This window comes from Anolis carolinensis, chromosome 5 (genome assembly GCF_035594765.1).
Source record: "Anolis carolinensis isolate JA03-04 chromosome 5, rAnoCar3.1.pri, whole genome shotgun sequence".
NCBI classification, from domain to species: Eukaryota; Metazoa; Chordata; class Lepidosauria; order Squamata; family Dactyloidae; genus Anolis; species Anolis carolinensis.
Genome location: NC_085845.1, coordinates 164,567,679 through 164,586,895, shown reverse-complemented (window position 1 = coordinate 164,586,895; position 19,217 = coordinate 164,567,679). Strand labels below are relative to the sequence as shown.

The 19,217-nt window shown below is 37.8% G+C and overlaps 1 protein-coding gene across 2 annotated transcripts in view; it reads left to right on the top strand.

Moving 5' to 3' along the window:
* cdk17 (cyclin dependent kinase 17) overlaps nucleotides 1–18,891 on the top strand; it is a 94,285-nt gene extending 75,394 nt beyond the window's left edge. For both annotated transcript variants that reach the window (XM_008110838.3, XM_062982827.1), the window contains exons 7-17: nucleotides 2,124–2,238; nucleotides 3,373–3,467; nucleotides 4,661–4,723; nucleotides 7,552–7,675; nucleotides 9,865–9,985; nucleotides 10,297–10,394; nucleotides 10,641–10,746; nucleotides 12,415–12,457; nucleotides 15,581–15,671; nucleotides 16,721–16,798; nucleotides 17,164–18,891. In XM_008110838.3, the coding sequence (XP_008109045.1) occupies nucleotides 2,124–2,238; nucleotides 3,373–3,467; nucleotides 4,661–4,723; nucleotides 7,552–7,675; nucleotides 9,865–9,985; nucleotides 10,297–10,394; nucleotides 10,641–10,746; nucleotides 12,415–12,457; nucleotides 15,581–15,671; nucleotides 16,721–16,798; nucleotides 17,164–17,201 (972 nt within the window). In that variant the 3' untranslated portion in view covers nucleotides 17,202–18,891. The remainder of the gene's footprint in view (nucleotides 1–2,123; nucleotides 2,239–3,372; nucleotides 3,468–4,660; nucleotides 4,724–7,551; nucleotides 7,676–9,864; nucleotides 9,986–10,296; nucleotides 10,395–10,640; nucleotides 10,747–12,414; nucleotides 12,458–15,580; nucleotides 15,672–16,720; nucleotides 16,799–17,163) is intronic.
* Nucleotides 18,892–19,217: the final 326 nt, after the last annotated feature.

The window sequence follows — 19,217 nt, the reverse complement described above, 5'->3', positions numbered from 1 at the left end:
TAGTGCAGCTTGTCCACTTGAGAAATAAGATTTTGAGTTCTTTGCATGGGAGTAATATTTTAAAAATAAAATAATTTTTATCTGGAGATTTTTTTTTCAAGCATAGAAAAAAGTGTGTATTTCTTTTTCCTGTTCTGGCATAACATGAGTCATGATAAAAAATGAGATCTTGTAGGCAGGGATGATGCACTGGTAAAACTTCCAATCTTCGCTGTAGCAAAACAATCCTATGGCTGGTTCTGCTGATGGTGCTCGGGTTATTTGAAAAGGGCCTTGTTTGTTTTTGGGTGTTAGGTAATATCAGTTTGGTCAGATGTTACGCTATGTCTTAGAAAAGAACTCAGACTTTGCTTTTTTTTTATGAATGCTCCCATTAGGAAATGCATAAGACTGTGGGAGAACTACAATTCCCAAAAATCTTGATTCCATCCTCCCCCAACCCCGCCAGTATTCACAGTTGGCCATGTTGGGTCTGTGTGCCATTTGGTCGAGATCCATCATCTGCTGGGTTCAGTGTTCTCTGAATACGGATGAGCTATAACTCTCTGATGCCAAGGTCAGAGTTGCTAAGTATGCTAAGTTGGCTGCGTTGGGTCTGTGTGCCGAGTTTGGTCCAGGTCTGTCATTGGTGAGGTTCAGAAGGCTCACAGAATACAGGTTAACTATAACTCCCAGAGATAAAGGTGAATCACCTCCAAAGTCCACCAGTATTTCCAGTTGGCAATGTAGAATCTGTGTGCCAAATTTGCTCCAGATCATCATCAGATGGGTTCAGTGTTCTCTGAATACAGGTGAACTGTAACTCCTGAATGTCAAGGTCAGTCACCCCCAAACCCCAGCAGTATGCAAAGTTGGCCATGTTGGGTCTATGTGCCAAGTTAGTTCCAGGCCCATCATTGATGGGATTCAGAGTACTCTTAGATTGCAGGTGAACTATAAATCCCAATCCCTACAAACTCCTATAAATCATGGTGAATTCTCCCCAAACCCCTCTCTTTAGTATGTTCAGTTGGTGATCAGTTCTTCTGTTTGCTATGTGCCATAGGAAAGTGTAGGAAAGGGTTAAGGGAGAGGCAGTGGGCAGGGTCATGCAAATGGACAGGGAAAGGAACACAGGGATGTGCTCGCTGTAACCTACAATGTCCTGGGAGAGAGTGACTTGGTGGCTCCTCAGCACTGGGAACTTTAGCCTGTTTGAGGGTGGCTGGATGCTGTCTATGTGAGCAGACACCCGTGCCACGTGCACACATACAGATTTTCACTTTTCTTATGTGTATAGATAAGAGGTTTAGTTCCCTCTGCTGGCTTTTGTAATATTTGTGTGTTTGTTTGGCATCAGGGTTGCCTGCCATTCTGACTTAACCCTGTTTTAAAATAACAAATCCTGCTTTCAAATTCTGCTTTAAACTCTGGCTAGCTGTAAGCATGGTTTATGGCTGCATTTGGATGTGCATAGTCTGGCTGAATAAAATGAAATAGAAATGAGACTTGTTGTCCTATTTGTAGGTGATTTTCTTCTAGAAGTACCTGAATGCAATGTGGATGTGTACAGTTTATTGTTTGGTGCAAACAAGGAAACTAATAATTCATTTATACACCTAGCTGTGTATATACTGCCCCCAAATGAAACTTTCTGAACAGTTCACAATTTAATTGACATAATTGTGAAGCTTTGAATCAAGTTTGGTTTTAAAAGCAACCTTAAGGATTTAAAATCTTGATGTAAACAATTCTGAGGAAAATAACCAGTGAGCTGTACTCAGTATAATGCACTTTCCCAAGCTCCTATAAACCAGAACATAGGATTGCTTAAGATTTCTATACATGTATCAATTTTACAACCATGCACTTTCAATATAGACAAACCTTTGAAATTACTATTCTTTTTTTCTAACAGAAATGTAGTACATTAGCAAATCATCTTCAAGTCCTGTAATAAAAATGCTATTTTATATCAGACCACTTTATAGCATCTTTTAAAACTGTTTGGTTTTTGCTTTTGTTTTGTTTTTAAGTAATTGTTGTTAGACTGGTAAAAGTTTGGCATAATTGTTTCACTTGTGATCCGATAAAACATGGAAATAATTTTAGTACATGTGTTTCTTTCTCCATTTGATACCCAGGGCACCTATGCAACAGTATATAAGGGAAGAAGTAAGCTGACAGAAAACTTGGTAGCTTTAAAAGAAATCAGATTGGAGCACGAAGAGGGGGCACCATGCACAGCCATTAGAGAAGGTAAGCAACTGTTGTCTCCTTTTAAAATGTTGTAACAATTAAAACTTAACTCCATTGTCATAATTTCCATGTAAGGCCCGGGCTGTGGAGCAGGCTGGAGAGCAAGCCAGCTGCAACCAGCTGCAATGAATCACTCTGACCAGGAGGTCATGAGTTCGAGGCCCGCTCGAAGCCTATGTTTGTTTTGTCTTTGTTCTATGTTAAAAGGCATTGAATGTTTGCCTATATGTGTAATGTGATCCGCCCTGAGTCCCCTTCGGGGTGAGAAGGGCAGAATATAAATGCTGTAAATAAATAAATAAATAAATAAATAAATAAATAGGTCAATAGACCAACTCTGGTAATAATGTTGAGTTTATTGATATTAGGTGCTGTCAAGTGGACTCCGCCTTTATGGCAGCTCTATGATATAGCTCAAGTCTTGTAGACCCAGGACTGGCCTCTTAGTTTGAGTCAATTCATCTGAAATGCAAGCAGTCTTACGCTTTTATACTTCCTTCTGTCTTACAAAACATTGTTGTATTTTCTAGTGAGTCATATCTTCTCATGATATGTTCAAAGTATGGCAGTCTCTGTGTTATCGAAGGCTTTCATGGCCGGAATACTGGGTTGCTGTGAGTTTTCTGAAACATGGCCATACAACCCAGAAAACTCAAAGCAACACTATGACAGTCTCAATTTAGCTATGTTGGTTTCTAGGGAAAGTCCAGGCTTGATTTTCTCTATTTCAAATAAGTTGTTGTTCTTCCCATCAGCTTCTTTCACTAGCCAGCTTTCACAACCATACATAGACATTAGAAATACAATGGCATGGACAGTTCTGACTTTAGTATTCAGTTATTTCATTTTATACTTCAGGCTCTGGTCTATTCCTTTATAGTTTCCCATTCAAGGGTAAAATGTGCTGAAAACTAGCTGTTCTGGATGCTTGATTTGAGCTACAGAACATCATATTTCTTCCTGGTTTTGTACTGCATGAGTCAAATGAATTGCATGTAAAAATAATGAAATACCTTTCTAGTTAGAACTATTTTTAGTCCATTGCCCATTTGACATAATAAAATATATGCAGTTTAATTTTCCCATTCACTTTCCCGACTTAATGCTGACTTCTGGGGTTTTTTTCTTTTGCAGTGTCGTTGTTGAAAGATCTTAAACATGCAAATATTGTAACGTTACATGATATTGTCCACACAGACAAATCATTAACTCTGGTCTTTGAATATCTGGTAAGTTGTATGCAACTTTCTTTCAGTTGCCCTCAAATATCTTGATTCGAATATATAAATTCTTATTTGTCGAGAACAGAGAAAACCTTTGATAATGTGATAGTAGATATGAATGAATGAATGGAGGGAGAGAGGATAATGTAGGAGTCTTTCTCTTGTCAGAATTTCTTGAATGTTGTTTAGTGAGTCATGAAAATAAGAGTCTCTTTACCAGATAAATAGTTGTTTTTATGTATTAGACTGAATTCATTTGCCTTCTAAAATTTACATGGAATGGATTTAAGTTGTGATTCTGTCTATTACAAATGTATTTTTTTTGCACTCTGACAAAGAGAGAAGAACTGTTTTGTGCCCTAGATGAGATCTGATTTTCCCATTCTATGAATTATTATATGACCCCTAATTCTAATTATTTGCAAAATTATGTTTGTTAGGTAGCTGAGATAAAATTTGTCCTGGCCTCAAGGAGAAAAAAAGAACAATGTCATTTCAGCACTAACATACTATTTATAGATTGAGCTATCTTGCATTGTTCTGGCACTGAAAAAAGAATTATGTGGTCAATCTACTCAGGTTTGGTGTCTGGTAGGCATGCCTGACAATGATCCCAAATACAGCAATGCTGTATTAAGAGAATTTTCGGACAATTGATCACATCTTTGCACAATGAGTACAAAGTAAAGACCTACCAAAAGACAGTCTCCGCTGCTTCAGTGTTAGTGATGAGGACAAGAAATGTCAGCTGTTTGCAATAGGATTTGGATAATTGGCAACGCTTGCAGTCAGAGCAGGTGGGAGAAAGAAAAGGGTAGAGCAAGAACTCAGTTTCAGCCTGCTGTGGTGATTCAGATATGCAGAGTTAATCCTTTTGGGAAAGAAAATCTTTCCTTGGTCTAAAATGACCTGGAGATTTTACCCCATTGTCATAATTTAACAAAATTACCCACTGGACAATTGTCCCCAAATGTTTGGGGTCATTTTGGGAACATACATATATTTTGGTGGAGGGGATAGGAAGCACAGTTTTCTGCCTTTTCTCCAGCCCTGTTTTAAAGAAATAAACATTCCAGACAGCAATCTAACCAATAAACATAAACCGTTTTTTCCTTTTCGTATTAGATTAATAGGACAACTTATTTCTCAAGTTATGTTAAATGAGCAAGACACATAACCGTTATTTTTTCTTTTGTCAGGACAAAGATCTAAAGCAGTATATGGATGACTGTGGGAACATCATGAGTATGCACAATGTAAAGGTGAGGTCAAATTTCCAGTGTTTTTACTTTCTTTCAACGTTTCAGATGTTTCCTAATAATCATAGACTTTCCAGCATCTGTTTCTAAGACTATTCCTTTCAGAATAATTCTTCCTTGATAAAGTGAATTAATTTATTAAAACATAATATTTATGTTGACAAATTTGGCTTAATTGAAGGCATAAGGAGTACATGTTACTGCCAGCATTTTGAGTTATATAATTTTGCACATAATTGCTTGCCTTTCAGTAAACCAAACATTTTATGTACTTTTGAAACAGAGGAAGTGGCTTGTTTGATGAACAATAGCTCATGGAATACGTGTGGCTGGCAATATAATGTGCTGGAACACATGAGATTTGGCCTTAATAAATGTTCCAACTGCTTTTGTGCCTGATGTGTAAATGTAATACTGTTGAGTCCTTTTCAGAGGCCTTTCACTTTACTTGGTGTAGTGATTCTCCTGGAGTTTGTCCATAGGAAAATAAATGAACCTCTTAATGAATGTGGGTAGACTGGTTTATCCAGTTGTGGTGAAGGCAGCAGAGAACACTTTAGAGACCACTGCTGTTACTTCTGGGCGAGGGAGAGGAGTGACTATTTAAACACTTAAATACTTTCATATGCATACTACAACATACATATGAAAATCTGAAAAAAAAAACAGCCACCCTGAACTTCAGCAAAAATACAATAGCTATTTTCTGAAATCTACAAGATGGTGGTATGGTTGAAGAGGGCACAGAGTGCAAACCTGGTTCTTAGATTATCATTTAGCTCTTTTCTAAGGTTTCTAAGGTTTTCTAAAATATTATTCACCTATATTACTCTGTATCCCTTCTTGTGAGTGCAAGGAGGCCTCCCCTGAGCATCCTCCTTTACAGAGTAGATCCAAACCAGTCCCTTAGTTTTGGTGGTAATGAAGTGAGCGAGATAGTGACTAGAGCAATGTTGGCAGAAAAATAAACTGCAAAAAGAGAGAGCAAAGGGACTAAGGGATGCTGTACTGTTTTTAAGGCTTTTATCTTTTTAATTGTTTTTATTTCTTTATTGATATCTTGAATTCTTTTGATTCTGTAAATAGCTTAATTCTATTTTACTGTTTCCATTTTATATATTTTAAATGTTTGGTTCTTTTACATTATGAGCTGCTTTAAATTTCTGGGAACTTGTTGTTGTTTGTTGTTGTTATCACCATCACCATCATCCAGCAGTGCGAGCTAATGTATGCTCTTGGTGTGATAAATAAAGAATTGGGAGACCCACGCTCAAATTTCTTTGGTAATTTATTTCAGTGTCTCATTTGCATATATTGAAATGCTGCTTCTGGCAACCTAACAAAGCTTTTGTGCAGTGGATGCCATGGCTAGAATATTTGAGCTTGTGTGTAGGAAAGCTAAATTCAGAATCTTGCAACTCCCTATTACATGTCCTTGGGCAATTTGCTGTATCATAGAATCAGTCTACCTCATTTGTTGCCATTACATGTATTCAAGTCAGTCCCAACTTATAGGAGTGCTGTGATCTGGTTTTATTGGAAACATTGTTCAAAGAAGATTTGCCGTTGCCTTCCTCCAAGGCTGAGAATGTGTGCCTTGCCTCAGGTCATGCAATGGGTTTCCTTGGCTGAGTAGAGATTCAAACTGCAGGCTCCTGGAATCCCAATCTGTATCCACATTGGTTTTAATTATTGGATGGATAAAGGCTAAGAATTGAAATCAGTTTCTGGATTTCTTGGAGTAAGGTGAAGATTTAGAGGTGACAGATAATATATATACACTACTCTGCAAATGAGTAATGTTTGATGTAAAAGGTAGCAATCATTGGATGGATTTTTACCTTTGTCTTCTTTTGATGCCACATGATGGGTAGACAATGGGATAGAAAAGCATTAATACAGAATATATTTTGGGGGCGGGGATCTTTCCAGATGTCTGGGTTGACATTCCTGATGCACTGAAGGATTGTTGCAAAGCAAGATAGCCCAGTGGGAATAGATAGCACAATGCCATAAAAAGAACAGGGAAAATAATTATTTTTAAAAGCCCATTTGAAAAATGGTTTGCCAGTGTACATGAAAAAATATCAGCTCTTTGTGATTTCAAAAACCATTCTCCATGCAGTTCAGTAACTGAATTCAGCACAAAAATGCATGGCAAGATGCCAGGGTATTGTGTGTGCATTTCTCAGTCAGTCGATGAATAATAATAAGGCGGCATTGACTTGCTTCTTGTTTGAAGAAATATCTGTATGAAGGCATTTCTGTTTCAGTGCAGATGGTTGTTGTTGCTTTTAGGTTGTTAGCCAGATATAAAAACGTAAGGAGAAAAAATGTGGAGGATATGGGAGATTGGATTCAGGAGGCAAATGAAAGAGATAGGAGGAAGCATAATGGAAGTGGTCCTAGGGCTATTATAGCATCTAAATACAAGTTCTCATGACCGGGCTAGTATGGCAAATGTGATTAAAGATACATCATTTTGTTTTTTTATCACGTGGTTGACTTAACCTGCAGCCTGCTATTTTTCTACATTTTCAAATAGATGTCTGCAACGGAAGGTAACAAGAAGCTGTAAAATATTCATGGCAATGTAAAGACAGGGAGGTAAACGTTGATAAAACAATCTATTTGATTTCCTTTTTTCAGTAAGGATACATTTGCTGAACTATATCCAGGAACTAGGGACAGCTTTCGGTTTTAGCAGATTTTGTCTTTGTGTTTATATATACTTCTGGAGGTTTTAACCCAATGATTATAATGAGGTAATCAGTCATATAACGTCAGATCTGAAAGTCTCAGTTCTCTTTTTCCCTTTTTTTCTCTTCCAGTTATTTTTATACCAGATTCTGCGTGGTTTAGCATACTGCCACCGAAGAAAAGTGCTACATCGAGACCTAAAGCCACAAAATCTACTAATTAATGAAAGAGGAGAATTAAAGCTAGCAGACTTTGGTATGACTAGAAAAATGTTATTAATTCACTTATGTTAATTCCATTTATTTTCAGAATAGTGGCTATGTATGCTCAGTTCCAATAATGCATACTTTAGCACTAGGTTTGAAAGAATCCCATTGTACCATGGATTCTGAATAGCCATTCTAACTGGGGGATTCTGGGATCTGTAGTTGAAAAAAGGGACTTTAGTTGTTTCTGCTTTAACTCGTTGCTTCTGTCAGACAAGTTCAGGGACTGCATGCATACTTCCCAGGGGCCAGGAATTTGCCTGTGGGCCACTAGCTGAGGCATTAAAGAATTCCTGGGTGCTTTTTCTGCGGGAAAAGAAAAACCTTTTCATAGAGTTAAAGCCCTCTCTGATTGATGTCCTGTCCCTGGGCAAAGCAGGTAAACACTTCTGTGTTTGGGTGATTTATTTAGCTGTTGATGAAAGGCTTTCTGGTCTGTCACGCAAATTGCATCACGATCACTGAAAGTCATGTAAATGGCATTCAGCTCTAATTCTTATTCTCGGTGTCCTTTTGGCTTCCTTCTCTTCTAATGAAGTGTCCCTCATTTAATTGAAGTGAGAGATAATTATATGTACTCCTCTAACACTTGACAGGGCTTTCCCTCCTGGCTTTTCCTAGTGCTCCAAGCCCTCTGCTAATAGTATGCAATTCATTTGGCTGGAAAAACATTTCTCTAGTGCTCTCTCAATTCAAGTTTGGTATTACATGGCGTTTCTTCCTTATATTTGCCACTTTCATTCTGTGTAGTGCTCAAGCATTTTGTTTAAATTCCTGCATCTTAGCATTAATTTCTAGCCATCAGGCAAGACTAAGCTCTAGAGGAGAGGTGGGCAACTCCATGGGCTACTGAAAAATAAAACTCAACCTCTGAAGTGGCTGCTTCTGAATCATGAACTTGGTATTTTTGATGTCACACTATACAGGGGCCCTGCAACCTGTTTAAAAGTTAGACTACTTCATCTGTAAGCTTCCAGAAACAGCATTTTCTACTCTTTTTTTATCAAAAAAAAGGTCATTTTGGAGATTCTGGAGATGTCAAGGGCCTACATGTGGTTCAGAGTGAAACTTTGTTCATCTCTGTTACAAAGGGAAGAAAAATTTGATGGAAATATATATATATTAGAGATAGGAAACTGGGAAAGGAAAGATGGAGAAAGAACAAGCAAATGTGTTTTGCTGTCCTTCTGCCAGCTGTATTCTCATAGAATTGGGTCAGACTACTCTGGATCTCAAGGTAACGGTCTTCCAACTTTGAATGAGGCCATTGCAGTGACCTCAGGTAGCCCACATTGCTCAGCAATTGTCCTCCCTGCAAGGCTTTTTTCCCACCATTTTTTATCATATCAGAAGCAACTTGAGAACATATTGCATGTTGCCTCTGGTGTGAGAGAATTGGCCATCTACAGAGATGTTGCCCAGGGGATGCCCAATCGTGTTACTGGGTGGCTTCTCTCATGTCACCACAAGCTAGAGCTGACAGATGAGAGCTCACCCTTTCTTGCTGATTCAAACCAGCAGCCTTCAGGTCAGCAACCCCAAACTTCAGGTCAGCAGTTCAGCTGGCACAAGGGTTTAATAATAATAATAATAATAATAATAACAACAACTTTATTTTTATACCCCGTCCCATCTCCCCGAAGGGACTCGGGGCGGCTTACATGGGGCCTTGCCCGATACAACAATCAAATATCAATAACAAAGCAATAACACAATTATCCCAATAAAAACATCAACATCAGTAAAAAACAATCATTAAAATCAACATGAAGTATACAATGTTAAAAACTGGAGACTAATTCATAGATTTAACCCATTGTGCCATCGCAACTCCATTTCTCCCACCATCATATGACTTTTTTGCAAGTTTTTTATTTGCACAGTTCTTTGCAAGTGATCTGTGTGTACTTTCCAACTAACACAGGACATTGCAGAAAATGTAGGCGAGATCACCCGGTTTTTTTAACCAGCCATTCTTTAAAGTGCTAAACTCTAGAAAAAAATGGTCTGTTAAGGTTATTCATACATTCCTAGTTTTCAGCAGCATTTGATATTTTAAATGTTCACTTGATCTTTCTGTAGAGGCAGAAATGAAACCAAATAAATGTGTATGTAATGCGAATTGGAGAAGGCTTCTATAGAGCTACTGAAAGGTCATTCTGTACGTTATTTTTGAAGGTTTGGCTAGAGCAAAATCTGTCCCTACAAAGACCTACTCCAATGAAGTTGTTACATTATGGTATCGGCCACCTGATGTTCTGCTAGGATCATCGGAATATTCAACACAAATTGACATGTGGTACGTCTGTCTTAAACAGTAATTTGTGTTTGCTTTCAGTCAAATTATACATTCAGTGTGTGATTTTGTCTAGGTTTATTTTTTGAAGATTTACTGTGTTAATCAACATTCAAAGCATATTGTCTTGCATCAAATGGAAAAGGGCTAAAGTCCATGGAAGCTCAGGCTACAATGCTTTGTTAGTTTTTAGGAGTACTTCAGGATTCTTCCTTGGATTTGCTACAACAGAATAATATGGCTATTTATTTAGAGAGGAATATATTTATGCTGTCCCCATTCAAAAAACTCATTTTAATTTTTCTTTTCTAAAGGGGTGTTGGCTGTATATTTTTCGAAATGGCATCTGGAAGACCTCTCTTTCCTGGATCAACTGTAGAAGATGAATTGCACTTAATTTTCAGACTTCTGGGTAAATAGATTATACTTCACTTAAAGTTACGGGGCTAACTTCCTCTTTTTAATAGATTCTGAAAGTATCTGTTCATGAAGGGAGGTACGTTTAGTATTACAAATTAACCTATGGTTTCACTGTATTAAACTAAAATAGTTTTTCTGTTTTGTGGGGCTTTACATTCAAATGCTGCTTTTAATTGCAGTGCTGTCATATAGTTAGTTCTCAGTGTCTGGTTGTAATTTGTGGAATCTCTCAACTCAGGAACTCCATCACAAGAAACATGGCCGGGCATTACTTCCAGTGATGAGTTTAGGAACTACAACTTTCCAAAATACAAGCCACAGCCATTAATCAACCATGCTCCAAGGTACTTCATATTAGAGCACTAAAGCTGCTATTTTACCACTTGCTTATATGAGAACTCACTAAGAAACCTGAACACTTCTCTCTGGATATATTTGTGGCATAGAGTGATTTTGTTGTTGTTGATGTGTGCCTTCAAGTTGTTCCCGACCTATGGTGACCCTAGGGTAAAACTGTCTTAGAGGCTTCTTGGCAAAATTTGTTCAGAAAAGGTTTGTCATTGCCTTCCTCTGAGGTTGAGAAAGTGTCATTTTCCCAGAGTCAACCCAGGGTATTCAATGGCCGAGAGGGGATTATTCAAAATAGAGGCAATAGGAGCTGCTGAAGTCTGAGGCAGTAGTGATTTGCAACTGGTATCAGCAGGCCTGTCCGAAGCAGATAAGGTCCCCATTATGGCTTTTTCCAAAGTACAATAGACAGCTCAAATGACCATCAGGCTCAGGAATTTTTGTCCTTCAAGATCCTAAAGGAATTAGACAAAGCCATGGCAGGCCACCAAAACCAAAACAAGCCAAAGTCAAACAGTTGGAGTAAAGCAAAAAGAGAAGAGTCCAGAACAAGCCAAGTCCAGATTTGAAGGAAGAAAGTAAAAGTGTGATCCAAAGGGTCCAAAAAGCAGAAATATATCTGAAAGAATGCAGCTTACCTACATTTTTCAATGCTGCTTCTGCTTTGAACTGGGAATCAGTCTGGCCACACGGACCAAGACAGGAAGGCCTGATGCCAAAATGCTTAAATAACAGCTCTAGAAGGCCCGAGCAATGTGCTTCTCAGGTGCTGTAAACCCATTTGTGTGAGTTAGAGAGACTCGCCCAGTAAACCCATTATGAAGTTGGGAATAGATTTTTCCGAGAATCTGACATAATCATGAAATCCTGAATATGCATTATAGATCATTCATACAGGACATCTTTTTACATCATTTGCTGTCATTTTTGAAACCACATTGTGCAAGCCCATTTTTATACCAGGTCTTGGACTAGATGTCCCATGTGGTCTCTTCCAACTCTATGATTTCTAAAGTTAAGGAGAAATCATATTGTGGAAAGTATTGCTCTCCGTATCTTATTTACCTTATAAAAGTACAGAGAGCCAAAAAGGCAGACCCAAAGTGAAAGCTTGACGTTAACGTTATATAAGGAAGACAGTATCTTTAGTGCAGTATATTTTCCTGCTCCTGAACACCATGATATAGCATAGCCCTAGCACATGTCTTTGGATCCTACAATTCCAGCATCTCTCAGCAACATGATTATAAGCACCTGTTTTGGTGGGTGAAAATGATGACGTCTCTCTAGATGTTACTTTCCTTTTTGGCTAATTTGGAAAGAAGTACATGGAATTGCCATACGAAGAGGTTTTAATTCGTTAAATGTGAATTGGGGATGAAAAACCTTTTGATTACACAAATTAGGGGGTCAGTAGGAGTCTTGTGGGCTACATGGACACCTTCAAAGTCCACACAATTTCCAGCCCTACTTCGAAGTTTGAAGGAATCCATTGTCTTTGCATATTAATACTTTTCAGTGAAGTTGTAGAGCTCATTAGTATATTGTTAGAATTGCTGTTTATATCCATTCATGATGATTTGCATTTACATTGTTAGCCTCAACTTTAAGGAGCAGGGTTTATGAACGCATCACTACTAAATGCCAAACTTGCTTGTTTCTAGGCTTGACACAGAAGGAATCGAACTAATAGTAAGATTTCTTCAGGTAAGCTGTCCATTGGTTGTTGTTTTGCTGTTTACAGAAAAAGAATGCATGTGTGTTATAGATAAATACTAAAAATTAAATTCAGGAATATACTTGGTAGCAGATGCAAAGACAGAATTCATTACAATCTCATAATGCTGGCATCAGATCCAAGTATGAACTCTTTGCCCGCTTGAATATTGATTCTCTGTTGCTTTTATTTTTGAGGTCGGTTTTCCCCTATTAATGGTTTCATATAACAAAATGGCAAAATCTCCCTAGATTCACGGAAGACTATAATTAGAGCAACACATATTTTTGTGTTATGCAAGCACTTATTCTGGTACCTTCTGCAGATTTCACCTCCTTCTAAAAGCAAATGTTCTAGCTATAATGGTCTAGTGGGAAAAATAATGTGAGGGCAGTGATAACATTTAAAACAAAGATCAAAATTCACATAGCCTGAGGGAAGTGAGCCAACCCCATCCTTCATCATTGCTCTTCTCATCTGAAGAATTGACACTCTGAAGAGGCAAACCCCCACTTCACATGGAGGGTCATTGTGCAGAATCTCTTAACATAGAGACTACCTGTCTTCACATTTGAGAAACAACAACAGGGAATTATGGGTTAGTGCACTTCATATGTATTGATTTTAGCCCCTTTGAGAATGTCTTAAAAGGATTTGACTGGTACAGGCTGAATATCCCATACTTCTAAATCTGAAATGCTCCAATATTGCCCACTTGGGTGGCTAGATAGTTGCACCTTAACAAATTTTGTTTCAAGCACAAAATTATTGAATATATTGTGTATAAAATTGCCTTAGGTTATAAGACGTCTATGAAAGATAAATGTATTTTGTGTTTAGACATGGGTCTCATTTTCAACGTATCTTAGTATGTGTATGTAAATATTCCAAAATCCCAAACAATTCTGATCTCAAGCATTTCAGATAAAGGGATACACAACCTGTATAAATATCCTGAATTAGAGAAGAGCTGAGCAGTAGGTCAGAGTTGGGCTCACAGGGATCCATTTAGGCATGTTGTTTAATTCTAACTCTGGTTCCGATAGCCCACTATTCACAATTGCTATGGTGGCGCAGTGCGTTAAAGCACTGAGCTGCTGAACTTGCAGACCGAAATGTCCCAGGTTCAAATCCCAGGAGCGGAATGAGCGCCCGCTGTTAGCCCCAGCTCCTGCCAACCTAGCCGTTTGAAAACATTCAAATGTGAGTAGATAAATCGGTACTGCTCCGGCAAGAAGGTAACGACGCTCCATGCAGTCATGCCAGCCACATGACCTTGGAGGTGTCTACAGACAACGCCGGCTCTTCGGCTTAGAAATGGAGATGAGCACCAACTCCCAGAGTCAGTCACAACTGGACTTAATGTCAGGGGAAAACCATTACCTTTACTATGCTTATCCCTAAGACTGTTCTCCCATTTCTCACTGGGGGGAAAATGAAATTACAGTATTTGTTAGCTGGTTTAAAAACCTGGGAATATAATTCTTAGGATATAATATCCAATCTGAAGTAATAGTATGCAAATTGATTTTCCCGAGGACATGTGTCTTGCATTAATCAAGTTAGCACATTATTTTCTGGAAATAAAATCTTTGATGCTTTCAGCTATTCTTGTTTCTTGCTGATATGAGGTGAGAAGTGTAGCTAGTAGGGGACAGAGAGCTTGTGGGTGTTTTGTTTTTCCAGTTTGCCCTTACTTATGCCAGCTCAGGCAGCTTCCAGGCATGAAATGCTTCATACCAGTTGTGACACTCTCATAAACAGAAATGCCCTGGCCAGGATTTTTCACACTCCTGTAATCTTTCATTTAGACTACAGTAATGGAATTGCCTTTGAAGACTATTTGGGAACTTCGTGTAGTATAAATACATCAACAATATGAGCTAACTGAGAATAGTCAAAGGGAAAACCTCTTCCCAACAACTGGATTAGTTCCCAGGTAGTTTCTGAGTCTTAATTCACTGCTTTGGAACCTACCTCTACATCTGTAAATGGCTGAGATCCAGGGAGCCAGAAGGCTTGCCTTGTGCTTAACGAACCTTCTCAAGTATTATGATTATCCCTTGCCTTCTGCGCATACACCTTCAGCAATGAGGTAAATAGTGACCAAGGATAAGAGTCTTTTCTGTAATGGTGCCAAGTTCCAGAATGCTGTTCCATAACTTGATCAGCTTGACATCATTCAGTGCCAGGTGATACTTTTATTCCTGAGGTCCATAACTATTACGCACCCTTATTTACTTACTTGCTTTATTTATTTGACTTCCCACCTAAAGCACAGTCCAGCTAAAATAACTATAAATACAAAAGTCAAAACACAATTAAACCTGAGGGGTTAAAAAAAACACCCAATAAAACATAATAAAATATTAACACAACACTTCCCTCCATTAAAAGCGTCATCTGCTACATCATATTAAAATTCAATTGAAAGATCTTTACCTGCTGACAAAGAGCAAGGAGGGAGGAAACCAACCAGACCTCCCAGGGAAGGGAGTTTCCCAACTCAGGAGTAGCCTCCAAGATCTCTTTTATAAATTGTACATTTATTTTGTCTATACGCTGAAGCTGTCTCTATGTTGTTAGTGGATTCTTAAAAACGATGTTTCATTTTTCAGTTGTTTAAGCCACTTTGACTGAAGAATAGGGTGTAAATTCTTGTAGCAAATAAAAATGATACAATTTTTAGCTAAAGTCAAGGCAAAAGTCACACATGAGAGAGTCGGTATAGAGCAGGAATAGGAAAAAGGCAGTCTGTGGTTTCCATGGTGAACCTCAAAGCCATTTTGAGGCTCTAGTAGCCCCCCCCCCAAAAAAAACCCCAAAAAAACCACAACAACAAATTTCAGGGGTGGGTAACCTTGAAGCTTATTTAAGGGTCCCTACTGCTGATATAAACAACACACATAGAATCTGTTCTGTGTTTTTCACCCTGTGTGTTTGGCTGTTTCACTGAAAGATTGATTCTCTTGAATTCATCTGGCTGCTGTGAGAAGCTCACACGGGACACTTTTGGAGCCTTTTTCTCTGAATGTATTTATTGCCAAACCACTGTGTGTCCTCTCCCACTGAACTATGGCTTAACATATTTTATATCTTTTTTTATTTCACAGTATGAATCCAAGAAGAGAGTTTCAGCAGAAGAAGCTATGAAGCATGCGTATTTTAGAAGTCTCGGAACAAGGGTGCATAGTATACCAGAAAGTAAGCCCAAACATCTGTCATTCATACTGCTGAACATCTTGTATGGACCAAGATACATTTGACTTTGCTTAAGGGTTCCCAAAAGCCCAAACTGACGAGAAGGTGTCTAAAATGTCTGGCAGGAACCAGATTGCACCATGCATTAAACCCCTGGCTGGAGTATCCCTTGGTCGCTATGCCTGAAACCAATAACCTTTCTTCAAATTGCATTTAATTTTAAAATTTATCTGTATCTACCTTAGTTAGCTCTTTGTAATTCAAATTACCCAACATGGTTCAATTACCCTCCCATATACAGGTTGAATATGCCTGACTCAAAATACTTCGGACCAGAAGTATTTTAAGATTTGTTTTTTTCCAGATTTTGGAATATTTGCATATACACAATTAAATATCTTGGTGGTAAGACCCAAATCTAAACATAAAATACTTTTATGTTTCATATACACCCTATACACATATCCTGAAAAACTTCAGACTCGAAATGTTTTGGATTTCGGAGGTTTTTTTGCTTCAGATTTTGGAAAACTTGTACAGTACTTGCATGTAGGTGCATACTTTGGAAATGGAACTAAGCCTAAATATGAAATGTGTGTGTGTTTCATATACACCAGTTTGAAAGTAATTTTATACACAATGTTTTAAATCATTTTATGCATGTAAACAGGTTGAGTCTATTGTCACTATCTCAGCCACCCAAGTAGACAATTTTGGAGCATTTTGGATTTCAGATTTCCAGATAAGAGATGCTCAACCTGTATGAGTTTCACAGTTTGTTAGTCAGTTGGGCTGTTTGTAATTCCTGCTTTTCTTCAGCTTGCAAGATTGGATACGTAATAAGATCATCATTTCTTCCTTGTCTTTCTCAATTCATTACAAATTTGGGCATTTTGACTCTATAGCTCCGACACTTCCCTGTGCTTCCTTTAAATGCCTTTATTTGTCCTTCTTCGCCTCTCTTTTATATCTTCTGTTTCTATTTTGGTTTGTTGCAGATTTTAAACATAGTATACATTTAGAAGTGAAAATAATTTCATTTATTATTCTAGGTGTATCAATATTCACTTTGAAAGAGATTCAGTTGCAGAAAGATCCTGGATTTCGCAATTCTACTTATCCAGAGACAGGTGTGTAAGCATCTAAGATTTGTATTCTCCCTTAGGTTTATGCTAGCTAGTTGTCACCTTGTAAATGAATAGTTGGGATTGCTGAGATTCCTCATATACATATAAAAACATTTTGCAAGTGTGGGGTTTCTGCTCGGGGCTAAACAAGGAAGTATGCTGAGAAAGACAGGTACCGCTGCATAACTTGAAGTTGCTGCATCTTGCCCTATTACCTAGTTCATTCCCTAGAAAAATTGCAAAAGTGTCATTATGGGGATAAGTCAACAAAGAATCTGCTTTCTTTCTCTAGCCGCAATGTCTATTTCACTGTATGAGCAAAATGGGCTATGCGCTTCCTTAACGCAACTCATGTTTTATGTTTTTAGGACATGGAAAGAACAGAAGGCAAAGCATGCTGTTTTGAAGCCTGGCAATACAGGTTCAAGCCCAAGGTTGGCTTTCATTCATCAAGGACTGTATTCGGAAGGCAATTCCCTCCTTTGGTGGACTTGAAATCTGTTTGTCTACACTGTCCTCCTCACAGTGCAGTCTTTTTATTTCAGACCTGCTGGTTACGTTTTTATATTTGTTGTCACAGTGTGACAAATTTTTGTACAGTCTATTTTAAGGTCTCCTCTGCCATTAGAGCCAGTAGGTTACAACGGTTAATGTTAACAGTAGCTGCAATTTTTGTGCAGGACTGAGAAACACAGTGCATTATTTATTGCGGAATCATTGCTGCTAAATAACTACTGTCTGTATAGTTAACAAAACAATTGAATGCCTGCAGAAGTTGCAGTGGCTTTATATAATATGTGAATGCCTCTGTTTCTCTTCATGAATTATTGCTGCAGTTTTATATCTTCTTATTTTTTTTTAAACTGCAATGTTTCTTGGAATGTAAAAAATAGTTTTCTTGACTGTTAAATAGGTAAAATTGTCTTTAAGACTCTACATTCTTGGCCCATAATCTTCTTATTTAACGATAGATGTAAAGTAATTAGAATATTACTGAATACCTTTTTTAAAGCACTTAGTCCAGATTCAGACAGGTGAAAAATGCATTCTCCATCACATGCAATCAGGGTCCCATGATATTGAGGATTGGCTTATATACATTTAACAGGCTTCGCTCTCTTGGAAGAAATGCATGCACGTGACTCCTAATGCAGCCATTTTCCCCGTGTACCCTTTTTTCTAATCTATTGTCTTTTTTTTTTTAAAAAAAAAACCAACATTTTGTATACATTCTTTTCTGAGTTGTTTTGGAGACACAGTGCGTTTTCTTGATGTGCCCAGTGACTAAAGATAAAAAGTATAGGAGCAGCGAGTCCCAGGTTTCCATCTCAATGCTTTTCATGGCTTGTTCTGTGATGACATATTCATTGGAAACCCACTGGGAGAATGCAAGTCCATAGTGAAAGATGACATTATTCATGTGCTTCAGGCTTTGTGAAGCATGAGAACTTGGAGGGCTTTAAAGATCTTCAATGTTACCTGTTTATTGGAGCTCGGCAACATGTTACTAAGCTTATGCATCTCAGTATCATAAGTACCTCCTGGTGATAGTAACAGTATTTTTAAGCAATTGTGTTTACCTTTCTTGAAACTATTTGTTTAGTGCATCTTCAAGAGGCTGTAAATCTTTATTGGTATATTTTGAAATGGTTATGTAAATCTTTGGCTGATATATCATGAAAAATAGTCATAGATAACTTAATTTTTTTTCCTGATGTTCACTGATAAAACATTCAGGGGTCCTACCATTTCTGTTCATGAAATCTTGTAGTTTATTATTGTTATTTAACAGTATTAAGTGGAAAAATGTTTCTTTAACTTTATTTGTGAATAGTGACTGTGGCATGTTTGGGGATGTTTTATTAATATTTCATGAATACTAGTAAGTTGAATTTGGGAACCTTTTTTAATTTTCTGAAAGAGATGATAAATTCGTGTGTAATGGTGACATTTGGACCACTGCTGCTTTTCAGCATTTGTGAGCTTGTTTTACCTTGAAAGAGGCCCCATAGAGCTAACAAACTGCTGTTATTTCTAACTGATGGACCTGTATTAATATTGTACTTTTGAAAGTATAAATATTATGGAAATCCTCATTTGTGTTTGGACATTTTATAACTACCATACTTTTCATAGCTATGAGTATAGTAGTGAAGTCTTTTGTGCAGAAACTAGCTTGCATTTAGTGATCTGCTCTAGCTAAGATTACTCTTTTGAGCCTTCTTTAAAGCACTGCTTCTTAAACTGTGGGTCCTGACCCCATATGGGGTCTTAGCTCAACGTTGGGGTCCCAAAAAAAATTGACAACAGTAGAAGTTTACTGAATGGCTGTTGTAGACATTTACACAAATCTGTTAGGCATTGTTTACAATAGATTGCAGAAGATGCTTTAACTGTACTTCATAAAAAGAAAAACCCTATT